This window comes from Danio rerio, chromosome 3 (assembly GCF_049306965.1).
Source record: "Danio rerio strain Tuebingen ecotype United States chromosome 3, GRCz12tu, whole genome shotgun sequence".
In the NCBI taxonomy this organism is placed as follows: Eukaryota; Metazoa; Chordata; class Actinopteri; order Cypriniformes; family Danionidae; genus Danio; species Danio rerio.
Window position 1 is genome coordinate 20,572,629 of NC_133178.1, and position 22,440 is coordinate 20,595,068.

The 22,440-nt window shown below is 33.6% G+C and overlaps 1 protein-coding gene across 2 annotated transcripts in view; it reads left to right on the plus strand.

Moving 5' to 3' along the window:
- Positions 1-22,440, plus strand: part of crhr1 (corticotropin releasing hormone receptor 1) — a 225,860-nt gene that overhangs the window by 167,916 nt on the left and 35,504 nt on the right. For both annotated transcript variants that reach the window (XR_012400935.1, XM_691254.8), the window contains exon 7: positions 14,526-14,646. Coding sequence is in view for 1 of the 2 variants with exons in the window: in XM_691254.8 (XP_696346.3) it covers positions 14,526-14,646 (121 nt within the window). In the remaining variant the exon portion in view is untranslated. The remainder of the gene's footprint in view (positions 1-14,525; positions 14,647-22,440) is intronic.

Consider the following 22,440-nt stretch of genomic DNA (forward strand, 5'->3'; position numbering starts at 1 on the left):
CTAAACACAACTACTGCATTGATAATTATTAATAAGCAGCAAATTAAGAGTTTATTGAGCTTTAAAATAAAGGATGACTAACAATTCTATCTATCTATCTATCTATCTATCTATCTATCTATCTATCTATCTATCTATCTATCTATCTATCTATCTATCTATCTATCTATCTATCTATCTATCTATCTATCTATCTATCTATCTATCTATCTATCTATCTATCTATCTATCTATCTATCTTTCCATCCATCCATCCAGTAGCTATACTGTATCTATATCTATTCATCCATTCATGCATCCATCTATCCATCCATGCATCTATCTGTACTGTAGCTATACTGTATCTATCTGTTTATCTATCAGTGAATCCATCCATCCATCTATCTTATATCTATCTACTGTATACCCCATCCATCCATCCATCCCATATCTATCTACTGTATACTCTATCCATCTATCCATCCAACCATACTGTATCCATCCATCCATCCATCCATCCATCCATCCATCCATCCATCCGTCCATAAATGTGTTTATAAATAATTGTATTGTATTATTGTAACAGTTCTGTTAGGTAGTATATTCAAATGTGTTGTTTTTTATGAAACTATATACATTAAAAACAGCAGTATTCTTCTTTTTCTTATATTTTTCAATTTTTAATCTTGTGTCAGATGTTTTTTTTTATTTATTTTTTTTATTAACCAGCATATAGTGAGCTTTTTGCTTGGTAAAGTTTAATCTAGTATTAGTCTAGTTTAGATGTTTTTGAGCAATAATAGTTGATCTAATACAATAATGGCTCATTTGGCAATGAAAGCAGTTAATTAAAACTATTTTTCTCACAATTGTAATCAGGATTGCTGTCATCAACAAATCAACATTCAACAAATTAAAAGAATGTCAACTCATGCAAATGGTTAATTTTGCTATCCAATCTTCATTATTAAGTTTGAAAATAGATAGAGTTAAAAAAGCTTAATTTAGGACGTAAAATAATACAGTTACTGATGGTATCTCCAATAATCATATACAGTTGAAGCAAAATTATTGGCCCTCCTGTGTAATTTTCATTCTTTCTCAAATATTTTCCACGTGACGTTTAGCAAGGGAGTTTTCACAGTATTCTTACTGTTGTATTTCTCAAAAACGCTCCGTGAGATCTTTTTCCTTTAAGTCTGTCTGGTGTCTGACGTAGCCGAGGGAGGAAATAAAGGCACGTAGAAATGCTTGTAGAAACGGTAGGTGGGGAGGACTAGCCTTAAAGGCGCAGTACGACAAAACACCCCCCTGGTGCTAAAATGTATAAAACAGAATCTTGTAAAAGGTACAATTAAAAATGTGATGGGTGTTTAAAACTGAAACTTTACAGACACATTCTGGAGATGCAAAACACTTATATTAAATCTGAAAAAAGGGTATCCTTGGTGCCCTTTAAATTAAGGCTAGTTAAGCCTTTAAATTGCACTTTAATTTTAATGCTGGTATTTTAATAAATAACTAGTAAAAATATAACATGTTGTCATCATGACAGAGACAAACAAATTGGTTGTCTGAAATTAATCTTTAAAACTAGTAGGTTTAAAAATGTGCTGAAAAAAATATGTTCTCCATTAAACAGCGCTTGGTAAATATTAAAAAATAAAAATTCACAGGAGAGATGATAATTTTGCCCTGCACTGTGTAAAGTGTAAAGACATTTTTAAACATTTATTTTGCTATTAAATTAGTCTTAGTAAGAATTTGCATTGTTTATTTATCTTCCTCCACTGCCACCTACTAATTATTATTATTATTATTTTATTTCATTTAAACAATTTTTCATCCTGCTCTGTTTAGCACTAGCTCATGCTGATAATTTACTGACTGGCTTCATAGCCTGCAGTTCAGTAGGTGTCATAACCATAAAGTCTGGATGCATATTGTACCCAGGTTTATTAGATCCATGTCATGCTGTTTGATTTGTCATGGTCTTGTAAGATTGCTGAACTTGTTTAGAAGGGCCTTAATCTCAGCACACAGAGACTGGTTTGTATTACACTTTCATTTGAGTAGAATATCACAGTTGAGATCTCTAAACTCCACCATTAATGCTTGTTGTTTCTTTTTGTTCGGTGCAGCATAGAGTGCATGCTCAAGGTTGTAAGGAATAAGTAAAGGTATGTAAAGCAAGTTGAAAAGAAAATAACGATATAAAAGAGTGAATAGATTGGGATGATGTTTTATGATATTTAGACTGTGAGGAAAAATCAGGGCTAAAATTTTGCATCATTAATGTGATTGTGTTTATGCTCTCCACCCCTTCCGGGGCATGGGCCGCCAAAGGTAGATCTCCAGAGGTTCCTGTCCTGGGCTATTCTTTCTACTTGTCCCCAGGTGTAACCCATCCTTATGATGTCTGCGTCGAGGTCGCATCGCCAGGTGTTTCTTGGACGGCCTCTCTCCCGCTTCCCTTGGGGGTTCCATCTGAGAGCCTGTCTAGTGATGCTAGTTGGTGGTTTGCGTAGGGTGTGCCCTATATCCAACCCCATCTTCGCTTCCAGATTTCTAGTTCTATCGGAGGTTGACAGGTCCTTCTCCATAGGTTGGAGTTACTGATCGTGTCAGGCCAGCGAATGTAAAGAATCTTTCTGAGACAGGTGTTGATGAATGTTTGGATCTTTCGGGTAGAAGCTTTGGTTATCCTCCAGGTCTCTGCCCCGTACAACAATACTGATTTCACATTAGAGTTAAACAGTCGGATCTTCGTGGTCATGGTAAGTTCTCTCGAAGCCCAAATGTTCTTAAGCTGGATGAAAGCAGCTCTTGCTTTGCCGATGTTTGCCTTAACGTCTTTATCAGTTTCAACCTGCTGGTCGATGATAAAATACTGTGATGGGGATTTAAACTTTTGCACACTAGCAACTACACGCGTAAGCTTATTGAGTCCTGTTAAAAACAAACTTTGTTTTTGCAGTTTGATTTTATCAGATCAACACCAAAATTGGGTATTGTTATCTAAAGGTCTTGGCAGTGTTAAATTGCGAAGATCTAGAGTTTTCGTCGAAGGGAGTGTCTGTGGCTCTCACACAAGCATTATTGTATCGCCATGAAAAAGGATGTTGTTATAACTCAGACATGCATTGTCCGATCTGCCATTAAATCCACACATTTGATAAGAGTCCTGACCTAAACACGGGTACATGCCAATATTCAGTTACAGTTATAGCGCCACCTGCTGGCAATAGGAAATGACATGTTTTACACTGTAACAAACTCCTCCTAGAAATTTTATCAGATTGAATCCAAGTTTTGCAATGTGAAATTGTGAAGATCTTGAGTTTTTGTCAAAGGGTGTGTCTGTGGCAGACTGACATAGTTCAGTGTTTCGCCATTGATGAGGAGGTACTTATAACTTAGCCACACAATGTCTGATCTGCCTGAAAATTCATATGATGGCTGAAATTGCTCTCCTGAAGGCAAAGATTGAGTCACAGTAATAGCTCGACTTGCTTATTTTCATACACGTATCAGCTTAAATTATTATTGTCGACTGCTCCCTGTCATTCTGAGGCCACCGGGAAGCGATGAGGCCAGATGTGAGATTTCTTTCATCGCTGCTTGCAGCTTTAATGTTTTTGCTGATTTTTTTTCTGAAAAAAAAAAATATCCATTTTTCTGACCCTTGATTAGTTTGAGATATTTTAAAGAGGGTGGTCCACTACGATAATGTAGCTGTGTGAACATAAACAACATCTCTGAATGTAAAATGCTCAAAGTTCAATGCAAAGGGAGACCTTGGTTTTTACACAGTTAGCTTAGCAAAGCCTACAATGAACAAATTTGGCAAATACAAAAAAATTCTTCCGGGCCTTGTGAGATCACAAAAATACTTTTACCGCGCACACAAAACAAAAACAATCCATTAAACTATTTTCACGGTTTCATTTTAATTCATTAAATAAGCGCGGTCAGAGCAGCATAAGCTGGATAGTCTTTTCGCAGCACTGATAGATTTCTTGGGTTACCTCGAAAGAATAAACTCGGATTCGAGCTTAGAAGCTCGTGTGGAGAGGCTCCCCGCATGTTTTCGTTGTAATGCGCGATTTGTAAAACGAGAGTCTGCATAGGCCTATTTGTGCTAGTCTGTCAGAAAATATTGGTTAAAACATTTGCGGATTTAACGGAGATCTGCGCATAACTGGGTTTATGCGTCCCACAATATGTGATGTCAAGAGGGTGAATGCATAAGGTAAACTGCACACACTTGATGATGTAATGCGTGGACGCGTCTCACAGTGCAAAGCATAACTAAACCTTTACATGTCCATGCTTAATTGCCCATCGATAAGGTCTATTGATTAAAGTGTTATTGACAATCAGTAGATCATCAAGTAATTGTTAGCATCCCTAAATAAAATATTTTAAAGTATATTTCACCCTAAATTAACCATACTCGCCATTAAAAGGAGAGTTCATCCAAAACTGACTCATAACTCACCTTTTACTTGTTCCAATCCGGGTTTATTTATTTATTTTTTTTCTGATGTTGAACAATAATATCCAATAACTTGTCTAGGTAATGTCTTTGGTTATTAAAAACTTGAACAGTAAATGCTGAATTAAGATTGTTCTTTTGTTTATTCTTTTATTATTTATATTGTCAGACATCTCAAATATTTCACTAAATGTGTTAAATCAGCTGCACAAAGTGATTGGCATACTGAAAATCTTTTACGTTTTATCGTGATATCGTAAGATTTTACGTTTATCGTGATAAATATCGATATCGACTGATATGAAAAAATATTACACAAAACGCGTGGGCTTGTACGGGCGTGACATGGAGCCGATCCGCGAATCACAGCACATTATGACACATGACCAATCAGAGTCACTTGAGGGCGGGCCTTTTAGAGGAACGAGGAAATATATAAGTCGTTTTCATGTTAGCTGTGTAGCTGTATTTAATCAAAGTGAGATTTATGAAAAAATAAAGTGATTTCCTTCAAGTGAAACATGGGCACACATTACTTTGCATTTTATTAACACAACCAAGCCTTAGCCTTAAAGTATTTTGCAATTAAGAAGTGCGCTTCACACTGGTGAGTGGGCTTGAAAAAGCACCGGTAGAAACACTCTTCTCTCTGTAAAAAAAAAAAAAAAAAAACTGCCCTCTCTTTAGTCTAGCACTTAATTCTCGGAGCACTAACAGTTTCTTTGTATAGTTAGCACTTCTTGTGTGTATAGCCTCTTCTTGTTGAATTGCTCCTCAAATGTAAATCACTTTGGAAAAACAATCCATATTCTGAACAATGTTGGAAACCTGTAACAATTGACTTCTATAGTAGGAACAACAAATACTATTGAAGTCAGAGGTTACAGGTTTTAAACATTGTTCAGAATATCTTCTTTTTTGTGTTCAACAGAAGAAGAAGAAATAAACTTAAACTGTTTAAACTTAAAAGTGAAGATGAATAATGGATGACAGAGCATCGTGCCAACACCACAGCCTACCTGAGTATTGTTGCTGACCATGTCCATCCTTTTATGACCACAGTGTATCCACCTTCTGATGGCTACTTCCTGCAGGATAATGTGCCATGATCATAAAGCACAAATCATCTCAGACTGGTTTCTTGAACATGACAATGAGTTCAGTGTCCTCAAATGGCTTCCACAGTCACCAGTCTTAATCCAATAGAGCACCTTTGGTATGTGGTGGAATAGGAGATTTGCATCATGGATATGCAGCCGACAAATCTGCAGCAACTGCGTCATCCTATCAAGTAATTATGAAGCAAAATCTCAGAGCAATATTTTCTGTACCTTTTTGAATCTATGCCACAAAGGATTTAAGCAGTTCTGAAGGCAAAAGGTTGACCAACCCGGTACTAGTAAAGTGTCCCTAATAAAGTGTAGATATAAAATATTACATAGATAAAATACAAGTGATGGAAGATTTAAATTGAACTCTTGACACTTAGCAACTGAAAGCTTTAAAACTTGTGTCTGATATATATCCATCCCAGTTAGTGTTTAATAACGTCAGTGTCATAAAATAAATATAAATCTAATTATATATGTCTTATAATTCCTTTTTATTTCACTATTTATCTTTATGCTTCAAACTAAGAACAAGAGTGTGTTAAAGAATCTCATGTAAAAGCGCATCTCTTTTTGCTTGACACATTTTCTTCTCAAATCAGCAATGGAAAAATTGAGACTGTGTATTTTACAGAGACCCAGAAGGGATATGATGGTGGGGAAAAAATGGTGGAAGAAAAAAAAACTGGGTGGCAAAAAAAAAAACTGAGTGATAGGAAAACATTTCTAAGATTTTTGTGTTCCCCCGCAAAGATGTTTTGCGTTCTCTCGCAAAACTGTTTCTCCACAAACACTTCCTGTTCACTTCATTGATGTAAACCCTCTTACTTTTGCTGAATTTCTCCTGTATTTACCATTTTATCCCACTTTCTTTACATTAAAGCTGTGCGTCGATCGTCGCCTTACATATGCAACCTTTGAAACAGTAAACGCATGTATAAGCGCTGACTGACAGACGCGCTCTGTACAATAAACTGATCCCATCATCTTCTGCACACGCCATTTAAAGTGACACCTCTGTTGTCAAACAAGTAAGCAGCAAATGAATCTCTCGTTTTGTTTAGTTTGATAACAGAGGTGTCTCTGTTAGAATGCACAGATCTATAATGAAAGAATTCCATTACTTTAGAAACTGTTTGTGCTCATTAAAGAGAAAATTAGCTGGTTAAAATAAAACATGCAGGACGGAGATGGTATTTCTCTGTTTAAACATACACCCGAATCCAAAAGTGTCCTACACTTTTGCTCTGTAAATGGCGTGTACAGAAGCCGATCTGGGATCAGTTTATTGTACGGAGCGCATCTGTCAGTCAGCGGTTATACATGCATTCACTGGTTCAGAGGTAGCATATGAAAGGCGACAATTGATGCGCAGCGTCAATGTAAAGAAAGTGAATGCAGACATTTTAATATTGATTTCAGCGTGCTTTCAAGATTAAAATTATATCAGAAATATGGGAAAATACTTAATGATAGTGGGATAGAATGGTAAAATACGGGAGAATTTCGGCAAAAACATGAGGGTTTACATGAATGAAGTGAACAGGTAGTGTTTGTGGAGAACGAGGGAATGCAAAGAAACTTAAAAATATGTTTTCCTATCACTCTGTTTTTTTTTCTTCCACCATTTTTTTCTCCCACCATCACGTCCCTTCCGGGTCTAGTATTTCAAGCATATAACGGCAGATTAACATATTGTTTAAAATGTATTTTTCTGTTTGCCTCTTTTTTTTTTTTTTTTTTAAGAAAAAATCGGTCACACTTTACAATAAGGGTCATTAGTTAGTGCATTTACTGTACTAACATGAACAAACAATGAACAATACATTTACTACAGTATTTATTCATGTTAATAAACATTAGTTAATGAAAATACAGTTGTTCATTGTTAGTTCATGTTACCTCACGGTGCATTAACTAATGTTAACAAGCATGGACTTGAACGTTAATAATGCATTAGTAAATGTTCAATTATGATTAATAAATGCTGTGCATGTGTTGTTCATGATTAGTTCATGTTAGTAAATGCATTAACTAATGAACCTTATTAGAAAGTGTTACCCAAAAATCTTAAAAAAAAATTCTTTTCATCTCACGCTGATATCATTTTCTATTCAAGTTTGATCTGCTAATGAGAATCACAGTCAGGCGTTGGTGCTGAGCAATGCCATGATTTGTTTTCTTGCATCTTTTGCGATAACTGAATTTCCCCTGACTGGAATCGCCCTGCTGATACGATGCGTAAATGCCCAGCTGAGGCAACTGCTCACTGTGTTTATAGGATTTGCGTGTTTGCTTGTCCAAGTGCAAATGTGTTTATGGATCCGTCTGACTAAGTGCATTAGTTGTTTTAGATTAGATGTTTAGAAAAAATAAGCATTCAAGAATATTCAGCTTTGGAAAAAAAAATCTCTGTTTATCACAGCATGCTCCCATTTCTTTTTCAGCTGATGGGATTGTTTGGAGATAAAAATCATGAAAACTGACAGGTTTTTGATTGCTTGAGGTCGATTCAACAAAACCTTCCTCTTTTTTTCTTTCCCTCTGTTTTACATTCATTTCTTTTGAGCTGTCAGAGCTAATTGGATAAGAGGTCAGAGGCTCTGAGAACGAATGAAAGATGGATATTAATCAGTTCTTACGCTCATAAACATTCATGACAACAATATGTTCCTGTCCAGCAGCCAACAGGACTTAAACGAATCAATGAAATATGAGGAACTGTAAAATCAGTGTCATGTGCCTGCTCATCTACATCTTAATAAACCTTAAAACATTAATGTTTCTGGGGAAGAAGATGAAGGATGGACTCTTACAGTATGTTTCAGCGTACATTTCATCTGGCATAACTCAGCTTTAAACATGCATGAAGAACGTCAGCTCATATTTTCATATGAACTGTAGATGTGTCTCATGGGATCATTAGGGAGATGACTGTGATCCACATTCTCTCTTTTTTTTTTTTTTTTTTAAGATGAGGGTTAATGGTGCTTTCTTCTCATTTTGTGCTTTTACATAATTGTTTGGGACGGATTTAGTTATCTGGGCAAGTTTACATGATCACATTAAACCATTACATTTTTTTTTTTTTTTAACATCTAAATCTAAAATAGTTTCTACTCCAATTTCCTTTTGTAATGCAATAATTTAGACACTATTTTAAATATTTATAATAATTAAGATATTACCAGAGCCAGACCGAATCTGTAGACTTTTTTTTTTGCTATTTCAATGCAGAATTTTGTAAAATAATTTAAATAAATTAATATGCATAATCATGTTGAGGGTGTTGTAACTAAAAAACTTATTACATGCAATAAACTATCCATTTTTATTTTATTTTATTTAAGGTTTACAAAATAAATCTGTCAAATATTACTGTATATCTAAAAGACAGAGTATATTACTTTAGAAACTTTATTTTACATGAATAATATAAAGATTTGCATATTCAGCAATAGTACTTTGATTTTTTAAAACGTAATAAATGTATTTTAAAGTTAATATTATATAATTCAATTAAACATTGTATTTTATCAGTAATTAGACTCAGTTATGGCCTTAAAATGTGCAGATTGTGTGTGCCTAGATATAATACCACTAACAGATGAAGTTAAAAAAAATTATTATTATATAAATTAATTAAGTTCATTCCTCTAGTTAATATCATATCATTTAACTTAATGTTTTAATAATATATTTTATAATTAGACTCAATTTTGCTCTAAAACTCACTATCAGATAAAGTAAAATATAATTATTATATAGACTGAATAAGTTAATTCCTCTAGTGAATTAACTAGACATGGACGCTGAATGATTTGCCTGAGATAAATGTAATTCAGCATGACATATTGGTAAATATTGACATTGCGGTTGAAACCCTGATGGAGTGATTATAAGAATTTCATTTGTGTTAATTTTGTGCTATAACTATGGAGGACAACATCTTCTATATAACTATATAGCAGCTATACAGCCACTCTTGAGTGTGGGAATTACATTTTCCCATAATAATTTTCCAAAAAACAACATTTTATCTCTCAAACCTACACTATGTATTTAAGATCAGATTGGAATCAAACTAAACTGCAGGCTATTCCAGACAGAATCTGCTGACTTTGCTATTTCTACACAGATTTTCATTCATTCATTCATTCATTCATTCATTTTTCTTCAGCTTAGTCGCTGATTTTTCAGGCGCTGCCACAGGGGTATGAACTGCCAATAAATTTGTGGAAAAAATCAAATATTTCAGATTTATATAATGATTTTGAGACAACATTAACTAAAGAATTATTGCATTCAATAAAAATAAATAACTTTTTTAACACTTATTTAAAGTACACAAATACAAATAGAACAACTTGTTTTGTACATTAAGTTTCTCATATACTGTAATATGTACTAAGACAGAAAATACTACTTTGCAAACTGTATTGTACATAAATTATCATAATACTCCTGCATAGTATTCAATATTATTACTTAATAATATAAAAACTAAATAAATAAATAAATAAATAAATAAATAAATAAATAAATAAATAAATAAATAAAACCTTCTGTGGATATCTGTAGATTTCTGTGGGTGCAAATTTTGCATGGGCCTACAGTATCTATAAGGTCAATCTATAAAGGTTGGGATTTAAGATTTGATATTGATTTATTAAAATTGAATTTTATAAAACACTGTAAAAGAAGTAGCCTGATTAAAACAATAGTATCCGTTAAATTCACATGCAAATAAAACGAAAACATGTTCAGTATGATTATGTGTATGTTTAGCTAAGATTCTTTTGGGGGTGTTAAATAATGGTGCAAATACTTGACCAGAAAAATGACCAGATCTAATATATATTTTATTGCATAATTCACTTAAATCCTCTCTTCGCAAAAGTTTTACATCTGAAAGGGGAATGATCTGCAATGTATCTACAAATACACATGCAGTAAGGTTATCTACACAATGCCTGTTGATCACTAATTCTTCACTGTTTGTTTTTAAAAAATCCTAACAGCACATTTTTTATGCCGAAGGGAAGGTTTGAGCTGACACAAGCAGTCAGTAATTCTGGCCTTTAGATGATTAGAACAGTTCTTGATGTTTTTCTATTGATTTTTGACCTTGTTGGTGTTTGTTTGTGGCAGTGATAAACTGCCTTAAGACTCTCTGTATTTACAAAAAGCTTCAGTGAGTTTTTCTTTTATTCTTCTAATCTGACAAGTACTGCTGTATATCTTAGAATGGTGGTGGCTTTGATTTGGAGGTCACCGTTAGTCTTTGGTCAGTCATAAATACCGTCTCCAGCCTGAAGCTGATATCACAGGCAAGTTGACCTTTGAGTCTCACTTCTGTTATGTATGCCATAATTTAAGAGAATGAAAGAAAGAAGCTGAAAAAAAGACAACACACTGCGAGAAGAATGAAAATGCATGAAGATCACTGACTGTCAAGTTCACATGCAAATTGAATCCATTGATTTGAGAAAATGGTTGGGTTTTGAACCCTCGTCTTTTCGCATGATAATCAAAAAAAAAAACTAACACATCTTATGCTTGGCTGTTAAAAAGTTGTTTTTTCTTAGTTTTATCGTGCCAAGAGCACAATGTTAAACAAGGATTGGCATTGAAGTACAAAAAATAGCAGTATGACGCTATTGACTCATCACATATAAACAGTCCTAAGGCCAAAGAAAGGTCATTCAGCAACACGTTCTCACAATACAGCAAAGCAGAAGTAATGCAAAACAGCAAGTGATCAAATTCTGAAGCATATTAGTTGGCAAAAATAGAAGCTCGCAAAGAAATGCATCTCGATATAGCAGCACACATCAGAATATACAGCCTGACCGACGAGGAAAAGCCTTTCTGACTCTGTATATGCTGTGATTTCCATTAGGGCAAAACCTTTCATCGCTTGATGACACAAATCTGAGCAGTCAGTCTGAAAGCCAAGTTCACTTAAAGTGCATTGAGTTTGCCCTCAACTTCTTGACCTACTCTAAATCGACACTATACAGACTGTCCATTTATAGTGTTGCATATTAGAGTCGTCTGTGTCTTAAGGCCTTTCAGAACCATGAAACCTGTTGTGAAATTGGTGGAGTGTAGCTTTCCAAAAGCAGCAGCCTAATCCTAATGCTACTCTTGAGGCACTGGTGACATTTTCTGCAGTACAAAGCGCACAAAGAAAGACTGTTAGGCACCATGCTTAATGTGGTTTTTCCTGTAGCAAAACATTTTTCATTGCTTTTATCACCCTGACTCCAACATTGTAATGGATATGAATCTAACAGAAAGGATGATCATGGGAAAACTGCACATGGTCAAAGAGGTCATTGTTAAAGGAGCAGATTTACAGTAAATGTAAGTTTCTGTTATTTATTGAGCTTGTACTGTTTTGATGCTTAATGACTTTCACTGAATGCTTAGAAATAAATAAATTATAAATAAATAAAGTCTAAAATTAGGATAAAAACGAATAAGAACATACTTATTTATCTGTAATCGGGAAATTCACATTTGAAAGTTTGAGTGATAACTATTCCAACATTATAAAGTACTGTATGTAACATGTACATGTTCTTTAGTCTGTGTAACATAAAAAAAGGCAGTTTCAAAGAATATTGGTTTTAAGATTGTAACATTTTGACTTTAATTTTGAGGGTTTTTTGTTGTTGTTGTTGTTGTTGTTAAATTAATCATGTTTATAACAAACTTTATCTTCATCTTCCTCATTATTCCACATAATGTCCACATCTGATATTTTCCATATCATAGCTGCTATATGCTCAAGAACTTCATGATCTGTATAATCTGCATATAAAAATGTTTCAGCAATGAATTAGTACATCAATATAGTTCTTTTATATAAAACTTACTGGAGAATTAATTTCAGTAACAGATTTTAAAACCATTGTTCATCCTAATGGACAGACAGAAGTAGAAGCTTGCAGTGTTACAAAGGATTTTAAACTTTAATCAGTAAATGCAATCTATGAAATATTGGCAAACATATCAATAAATCTGAATAAAAACATTGTAAATGTAACGTACGTCTGTATTTTGAGTAAAGTTATGTCATCTTTTCAGTGTAGTGGATTTTTATTCATGTATTTATTTATTTTTTCAAATTACAACATGCCGAGCTTTAGTGCCATTTGATTGGACGACAATGACAATCATTCCCTCTTATGGACTGCAGGCTTCAAACTAGATGAAATTCTCAGGAACCTCAAAAATTATGGACACAGGGTCCGAAGGCGTTAACATCCATTAAACGGATTTTAAAAAGTAATTGCAAAAACAAATCTACTTAACTGGAAGAAGCTTTCATTCATCCAATAAAAAAAAAAATAAAAAAAAGTAGGGTATTTGTTCACATCTAAATTTGATCACTTGACCTAATAAAAAATAAATAATTTGCCTTATTTTTGCCTATATTTTAACAATATTTTCTCTATGTGAACAATTTCATATAATTTGGTACAAAGCGTATTTCTCTTGTTGAAGAAAATCAATTAATTTAAATTCTCTTTATGTTTTAAATAAGAAAATATAGCTTTAATCAAAACAACGTTTATTCATCCAATTAAAAAAATTAGAGTAATTGTTTTATTCTAAATTTAATCACTTTAAATAATTAATTTGCCTTAAACAATATTTTAAGTCTAAAAGAGTACAACACATATTGAGTTTCTTTTTAATACTGTAAGCCTGTGTATCTTTAACATTTTACATTGTTCAAAACAAATATTTTTTACTTGAGCTTTTAATCAAGAACGTTTGTATTTAACTGTTTTGAACTTAAAATATATTACTTGAAAAATAAAAAATATAATAATAAACTGAATTGAAATATACATTTTTGTTGGATAAAGTGCTGCTTGATTTTTTTTTTTTTTTTTTTGCACACTCATTGTGTAAAACTTAATTGCAAAAATGCTCAGTTCTACACAATTCCTTCATGTTGTTCCAACACAAATTAAGTTAGCTCAATTATTTTTACAAATGTAGGTAGACTCAACTTAAAACAATTGGGCTGTCCCAAAAACAACTAAATAATTGTTGTTTCAACTCATTTTAAATAAGTAGTTTGAACAAACTTGGAGTTTCTAATGCAGAACATTGAGAAAAGATACTGTACCTTAACTATATTTAGTCAGTTTTTTTTTTCATACAGTGTAATAAAAGTCAATGCAGTCAAAAAATTATGTTTGCTGTTTGTTAAAACTAATTTAAAATGAGCTGAAACAACACAATTCTTGATTTTATTTTCTTTTGGGGAAGGGGAACAAATTAATTGATGCATGTTCAATCTACTTAAATTTGTAAAAACTACTAAGCTAACCTAATTCTTTTATGTTGTCCCCACGCAAATTGATTGTGTGCAACCCAGCATTTTTTACAGTGTGGGCATCATCACTTTTTTCCAATTGTTTTTTTTTTTTTTTTTTTCAGCAGACATCATTTCAGAGTGAGTAAATGATTGTGTTTTTTTTTTTTGACCATACAATAATATTTTTATTCATTTACCTATTTTTATTCAGAATCAAATTGGTTTAGTCTTTCTAATTAACAGTCACACAGTGTAATTTGCTAACCTTTTCAATGAACTGACATCAATTACATTTAGGCATATCATAGGTGTGCCGAATATGAAATGCACATTACTTGAAGATACAGCCACTCTACGCAGTCAGTGTGCCATTTAAAGATAAACATAATGTGCTCTGATGGGACTGCATGCTGAGGAAACTCGATGACACAATGGATCTACCAATAAAACAGCATGAAGCCTCGCTGCGAGCGCATTCAAACCCTGTGAAAATGACAACAGAAAAAGTCTCGATGAGCAGAGGGTTTTCATCTAACGTCTTAACTCTTTCTGTTCCCTCCTTTGCATCTTTGGCCTCCTCCATCTTTCCTTCTCCCAGGAGTATCCGGTGTCTGAGAAATATCATCCACTGGAACCTGATTACAGCATTTATCCTGCGAAATGCCACCTGGTTCGTGGTTCAGCTCACCATGAATCCAGAGGTGCATGAGAGCAATGTGGTGAGTAAACAAACATTCTCTGCTTCTCTTGTTTCTTTGCCTTTCAAAACACACAACAGCGCACGCACAAACTGTTGTTCAATCTCACAATGCACACACAACCTCTCTTTTATTCCATCCATTCTTCATTCGCACTAATTCTCTCTTATTTCGCCCCCCGTCAGTGTTATTATGTTGGCACACATGCAGGGAAACACAAGTTTATTAATTGCATTCAAAAGCTGTCCCCAGCACCTGCGGTCTCTGTTTCTGCACTCTTAACGGATGTGGAAATCTAACTACTTTGAGATTGTATGCCACTGTTGGCACTGGATGTGTGTGTTTGGGAGGGAATACAAACAGCTTACCGTCCACTGTTATGCAGAGAATTAATTACCCTCCGCATTTCTGTGCTTCCTTAATCAACTCATCTGAGCAAAGCAATTAATGCATCTACCGCCACATCAATATCAGTTCCAGAGGGCTCTTCCATCGTACATTCATCAGGCTGCATCTACTCTAATATAAAGACATTGCTTTGTGTTTTGGTCTCGTGTTCACACTCGAGGCACCTCTGTAAATATATCAATCTGAAATGCTGCAGTGTAATTTGGACACTGATAACTTTGATTTGTACTTGAAAAGTGTTCTCTCGTTATTAATATCACTTAATAAGTAACATATCTCACGCTTATTAGTTCATTCATTCATGGTTTTTCCATTTTTATGAATTGATTTTGTGTATTATCTTGCCACAATTGTACTATTCTTGAATAATAATCTTCCCATATTGTTACCCCTAGTTCGTTAATAAGAAAATAAAGAAAAAGAACTTTCATCTAAATAACCTTTATTAATTGCACAACAAAGGGACATCAACTACAAAAAACATTTTGGTAGCAGGTGAGCAGAATAATCACAATTGGTTCTTATATCAGGTGGAACCGTGCAATACTTTCATGCTAATTTGGGGCATACCCCACTCTTAGATAATGTGCAAATATGAATTACTTCACAGTCTTTATATAGTATCTCAAAACAGTGACATTTACCAACTCGTGAAACAGATTCTGAAATAGTAGGCTGTAAAAAAAGGTGAAAAAAAAGTCCTGATTTTAATATAAACCCTCTGTGTTCTGTGTAGTTTAGCAGCAGTTTCTTTTTCCTTTCATATGTCAAAGCTCATGAAGCAAATTATAGTTCTTTCCTTGAAAAAAAATAAGGAATGTGGAAAAAAGAGAAGAACTAACAATGGACCTATCAGAATTCTGTATCTACTTGAATGGCCATATAGTGGTCATTCTGACTATTCACCCAAGACATCATATTGTCATGTCATATTTACATTAAAAGATTCTATTGCGGTTAGCCTTGAATGTCTGCCATCATATTTTATGAATTCATTATCCTAAAAATACTATAATTACTATAATTTAATTTTGTGTATGAGTTACAAGACAAAGTTTTTGTTAGCAGAAAGTTGCCAGGCAACAGAGAAGTAGTGGACGCTGAAATGCATGCATTGTCCTTTAGGGCCATTCAAGATAGACTCTTTTGTGTTTTTTATTTTTAATACAAAAGTTATTTTAGAATAAAATAATCACATTGATGAAAAAGTCAGGGTGCTATAGATTCATATAGTTTTAATTTCCGAAATGAATCCTCATTGCACTCAACACGTTTACAATGATAATAAAGCTTGTTATAAGGTTTTTCACACGATTTATTTTTTCATTTACAAGTAGCAGGGTATTTACAGCTACTGAATATTTCTATATTTCCACTCGCATCCCATCCCTTTGTGCCCCCTAGCAGCATTGTCGCAAACTGCTAATAAACATAGAAGTAGGAAGTTTCCGGAACTATGTCATATTATTAATATCGTTCAAGATTTGTATAAATTATTTTAAGGATTCTAAAGCTTTTAACATCAATTCAAGATTTTTTTTTTTATCAAACTTTGATGCATCACTTGCTTTTGTTCATATCTCAGACAGTTTTACCTATTAAAGTTTATTAAAATATTAATGACAACAGAACATGGGTTGGTCTACAAATATATGTTTTTTATTATGAAAAAAATAAAAGCAAAAAAGTACACTCACTAACAAATACTGACTTTTTTTTTTTTTAGCAATTCACACATTACTGTCTGGCTAGTTTGAGTTCTCTACTTATTTTGAAAAGGCAATAATGGTCTAACATTCCTGACCATTATCACCAATAAAGCCCAGAAAAACAGGGCATTCCTATTATGTAAACTTGTAGGTTAATTATTCTTTTTCAGTTATCAAAGAAATAATTTGTTCCTCATAGTTTTGTAACTTTTAAATTGTTTTATTCAAAATGAATGGTGGAAAAAAAACATATTTCTGGAATTGTTTTTTAAAACCAACAGGGTCTCCACTTTTGCCATGGCCTTTTTTGGTTTTAACAAACTTATCGCACAGATTTTTCCTAACTTTTACAAAAACTTTTCTTCCTTTTCCATGTCTGTTGCAATTTCTAGCCAAGAATTATTGGTCTTGTGGTTATTCCCATGATTATGCATAGACAAATCATATAGATGTCTGGACAGGCGTATTTTTTATAGGCAAAATCTCTTTAAAATGATTCATATTCAACTTAAATGAATCGCAGCACCTCACAAACTGTTCGTTCAAGTCTTAAGAAATTTTATGCACTCCGCCAGCTGAAATTATGTCGCACACACCCAAAGCAAACCCCCGCAAACACAGCAGTGACGTCACATTTGCCTCATACACTCAAGCAAACTAGAGAATTAGTCCAATGGCGGGTCACATGTGGTGGTAGTGGTCATTTTTAACTGTCACTCACAGTTTATGGATTGTATTTTGATTAAATTACAAAATTTGAAAAGGACTGCCTCTGTACTGTTAAAGCGTCAGGTGCAAACTAGAGTGTGTCTTTCCTTTCTACTTTTGAACTTTGGTCATAATTCATCCTAATGAGATTAAACATGTACTTGGTCAGCTTTTATTATGTATTACACATGTGAAGTTAGATGATTTTAACATTTAGACATTCTGGAAAATTCCTTAAACGTCTGGCGCAGAGAGTGTTTTGAATTTAATATACATCCAGATTAATTTATTCATAGGCTGAAATTCAGCTTCATCTTTATTATGCATGTGTTTTTCAGATGGTATCGAAGTTCAATTGCATCATGTCCTTGATACACATCGTTGGCTGTTGACAAAGTATAATTTGTGCATATTTATCTGTTTTTTAATGCAAAGACCGGTTTAATTGGCTCTTCATGCTAAGATCTGCATGTTAGTTCTACCTCTGAACTCCCCTGGAGAGAAACCTAAAAAAAGATGCAAAAAGTTGCATGGAATTTTAAAGCGGAAGCGGCTATTACATATTCCTCCAGGTCTGAATGAAGACAGCAGTGGCCCAATTCTCTCGAAAGCTCTTTGAATGATAAGAAATGATTTGTGTACAGATTGACCTTTCCGGGTGAAATAGAACAAGACTTCTTGGACTAAATAGAGAGCTGGAGGCTGTTTAACTGTGAAGGAAATTGTGTAAACACAAGATGCCAGAGAGTCTCTTGTCTTCAATAGTTTCAGTTACGCTTCCAGCTACCCAGTTGAGAAGGTTTACTCAAAGACCATCTTGGCTCATTGATCTGCTTTGCTTAACAAGGTTGAGCTGTGCTGTATGTACAAGTGACATCCGTTTAGAAAAGGCTCATGGCAGAGCTAACAGTCTTTCAGCCGGTTTAATAGTGCAGAATGACAGGTTTATTGTCAAAAGTGTCACTTTGTGAAGAATTTATGCATCGGCAGTTAATGAAAGATGTTGTTCAGTGAGTAACTGCAAAATTAGCAATAAAGATCCTACAGAAGCTTATAATCTGTACACGAGTCCTAAATTCCTATCGCACCAGGGGGCCTATTATGAAGCGGGGCTGTAAAATCTTCTGAAGTACTTTTGAGAGCCTAAGGACTTTATGAAGGAAGCTTTTCGTTTTTTCCCCCCTTGCCATTTCACATGTTGAAAGAAAATCATTACCACTGAACACATGTAATGGTGTGTGAACTATTAGCTGATTAAAGTCTGGAAAATAAAAAGTATGCCTTGAACAAAATCATAAATAATCTATGAACAGCCTTGTAGTTCACAGTATGCCTCATTTGATCACTTGTTTTTTTTTTATTTTTATTTTTTTATTTAACACAAATTTTAAAAAATAATAATAATAAGTGTCCATAATGAGAAAATAGCAAGAGTTCTACTTTCCAAATTATATTACTGCACTGTAACAACAAAAATATGTTTTATAAAATTATATTTTATTTACAAAATTGTTATACAAACTGCATTTGTTTATAACATTTCATATACACTGCTCAGCATATATAAATGCTCAAATCTATCTGACAAATCTCTCTTTTAAATTCATATTTATAATAGGAAGCTATACAATATTATATTTGTGCATATACATTAGTTTAGTCAAAACTGAAGCTAAATCTGGAGCTTATCTAACAAAATAACTAAAAAAAATTTTGGTATAGAAAAATATTAAATACAAAATTTCAAAAACAGCATAAATCTAGAGAAACAAAAAAAGATAAACAATTTAGTTGAAATGTTGTTGTTTGTCTTTTTTTTTTTTTTTTTGCAATATTTTGCATGAATTTAAATGTATTATCTTTCAATTTCTAAAGATGCAGTCTATTTTATTACTTAATCTGATTTTCTGAATTGATGTCCTTATAATTCATTAAATGATTTTCATTTCGATATAAATTTTTTCTTCTGGTAAAGGTTGATGAAAAATAGATATACAGTGCATCCAGAAAGTATTAATAGCGCCTAACGTTTTCCACATTTTTTTATGTTACAGCCTTATTCCAAATTAGATCAAATAAATGTATTTCCTCAAAATTTGACACACAACACCCGATAATGACAATATGAAAAAGTTTTTTTCAGTTAAAACATACAGTTAAAAACTTAGGTCCCACTTTATACCTGTCAATTTTACCTGTAAACATATATAAAAATTAGATGTGTAAGTAGTGTGTAACTGCAGTGTTTGTACACACCGGTACACAGTATTTACTTGTGTAATATTGGTGTAACTACATGCATGTAAAAACCAACTGAATAGTATGTGTAAGTTCAAATGTGTATCAGGACATTAATAACACAATCTTTGGTAAACTACCTTTTTAATGTGACTTACTGATGTGATTCTACAATTTACCTTAAAACAACATTTAAACATAAGCCATTTGTATATTTATATCTACATTTATACTTTTTTGGCAGAAGTTTGCTGTTGTTAAACAGGTTCACCAAGGTTTAGGTTTTATATATTACACGGTAATTTGTGACCATTTTACACTCCTGAGGATTTAATTTACAGTGTAATTACACTGGTAATGCGGTAGTTTTGCCGTTCTTATTCTAATACAATGTTCTTAAGTACATTGTCTGCACACATGAGAAAGTACGTGAAAATGGGAAAACACCTGCAAGTACATATTGTTGTTGCACAATGCACTTACATAATTCTTGTTACAGATGTGTACTTTCTTGGTGTTGTTACTAGTGTCCTGTTACACATTTGAACTTGCACCAACTATTCAGTTTGTTGTTACATGTGTGTAGTTACAGTAATATTACACAAGTACATACTAGTGTGTACATACACTGTAGTTACACACTACTTAAATATCTAGTTACCATATATGTTTGCAGGTATAAGCAACACTTAATATAAAGTGGTACCCTGATTTATTCATGTTTTTTAAAAGCAGAACATTGCAGAAATTACCTCTTTGACAGAGAAATCGTAGGTCTGACTGTTTATAATCTTTTGGTTGCACTTGAGTTCCTTCTTGAGTCATAACTCACGGCTGTAATCTTCAATCTTGAGCCCGGACTGGCAGATTTTCTATCTTCTCTTGAGACAACAACTTGACAGAGCCCAGTGATGAAATATGGCCAAAACAAAGGAGCGGCGTCTGGGATTAAACAGGATTAAACAGAGCCTTGACTCCAACAGAAACCCCTCTGATGTGCCAGCTTGTCTCTTCCAAATGTCAGGAGCATCTCTGCTTTCTCATCCAGCTGCTTTACTGTCCTTCTCTCTGTTAAATGTCTCTGTCATCAACGTTTTTGACTTTCTTTTCCGCTGCTTCTTACCTTTTTTGGTAGCACTTTAATTAAGGGAGTGCATATTTAGTAATAATAACAAATATGTTTAAGTACTGCTTGCTTATTGGTTAAATGTGAGGCATTTCTTCAACATTGGCTCATTCTGAAAACAAAGCCCTATATACATTTCTGAAAATCGCGAATTATGTAGTCAAAAGAATGTATGGCTGCATTTCGTGTTTAAAATGAATGCTACAGGGTGGTAGGATGCCATTCCTTTTCGTGCTAACCAGCTGACCGCTTGCGCCAATATGTACAGCTTCCCACTATTACCAGTTTGTGCAGTAACCTCGCCATGATGATGGGGTTTGAGTCAGGTGAAGAATGGTTCCAGAAAGTACATAAGACAAAAACAAAAGCCAAAAAAATAAATAAATAAACAAGTAAACAACAGGGTGAGAATGTGGGAAAATCTGAAAACACGGTAAAATCAGATAAGGGATTTTCTTTTTCTGCATTGCTTTTTAAAACTGTTGGTTGGGTTTAGGAAAGTGAGTGGGAGGAGTCAATCAGTTCTTTTGAAAACACTATTGGTTGGGCTTAGGGAAGGAGGAGGGTGATCGGTCAGTCATTCAGTAAGCCAGTTAGTCAGTCGACAGTGGCATCTGGTGGATTAATGCGATAACAGCAGGCGCGATTTGAGATCTCAAAAAGCATACACATCAGCCTCTGGTCGATTTACATCTCTCCAGAAATGTATATAGGGAAACGTTTTCAGAATAAGCCTGGGTTGCATTTCTTGTATGTTTAGGAATGGGCTGGAGGTAAGAAATCTAGAAAATGGTCATGTAATGTGCTTTTAAGTACTAATATACAGACAATATACTACTTATAATTTAAATTTATGGCATTTGCTGTAACACTCTCACATTTGGGGGTATGGGATTCTTTCTAATGGCTTTAAAGTAATTGATTTCTGCTCACTAAAAATAAAAAATAATGCATAAATGAATAGTTCAGATGCAAAAACCTCTAATAGCCATCTGAAATTTCCTTCAAAAACAATAATTTTACTCAACTTTCTAGGTTTATTTCGAAAATGTTCACTTTCCAGACAATTAAAATAACCTATTCTTTGACATAAAAGTTAAATTACTGAACCTAGCCACAAGAGCCTGAGAAAAATGTTCAATTTAGAAGAATAGATTAGACATTTTTGGATCTAAACTCTTAAAATAGGTCTAATAATGTTGTAAAACTAAGTAAATGTAAAATAACACAAATTACACTCCAGACTTCAGTGGCAGATGATCCTTCAGAACTTCTTAAAATGTAATGGATACTGCACAAGTAGTTTTCTAATTGTTTTAATGCTAAAACATGATATTGCTTTAGTATTGTACACTGTCACGCTATCAATTATATTCATATGAACTAATACATACAACTACAATATTTACTACAAATAAGATACAAATTGAATCCATAAAATGTTGAGATCAACTTATACCTTCAAGATTTTGTATGAAATCATGTTATTTGAGCTAAAAACGAACCATCTGCACTATTTTAAATATTGCATAAATGTTATATGTAAGATGCATGGCACAGGCCAGTTTGAAACACAGGAGGTCATGTAGTCAACTTCTCTGTTTGCATTTTGTCTTGTGTTAACTC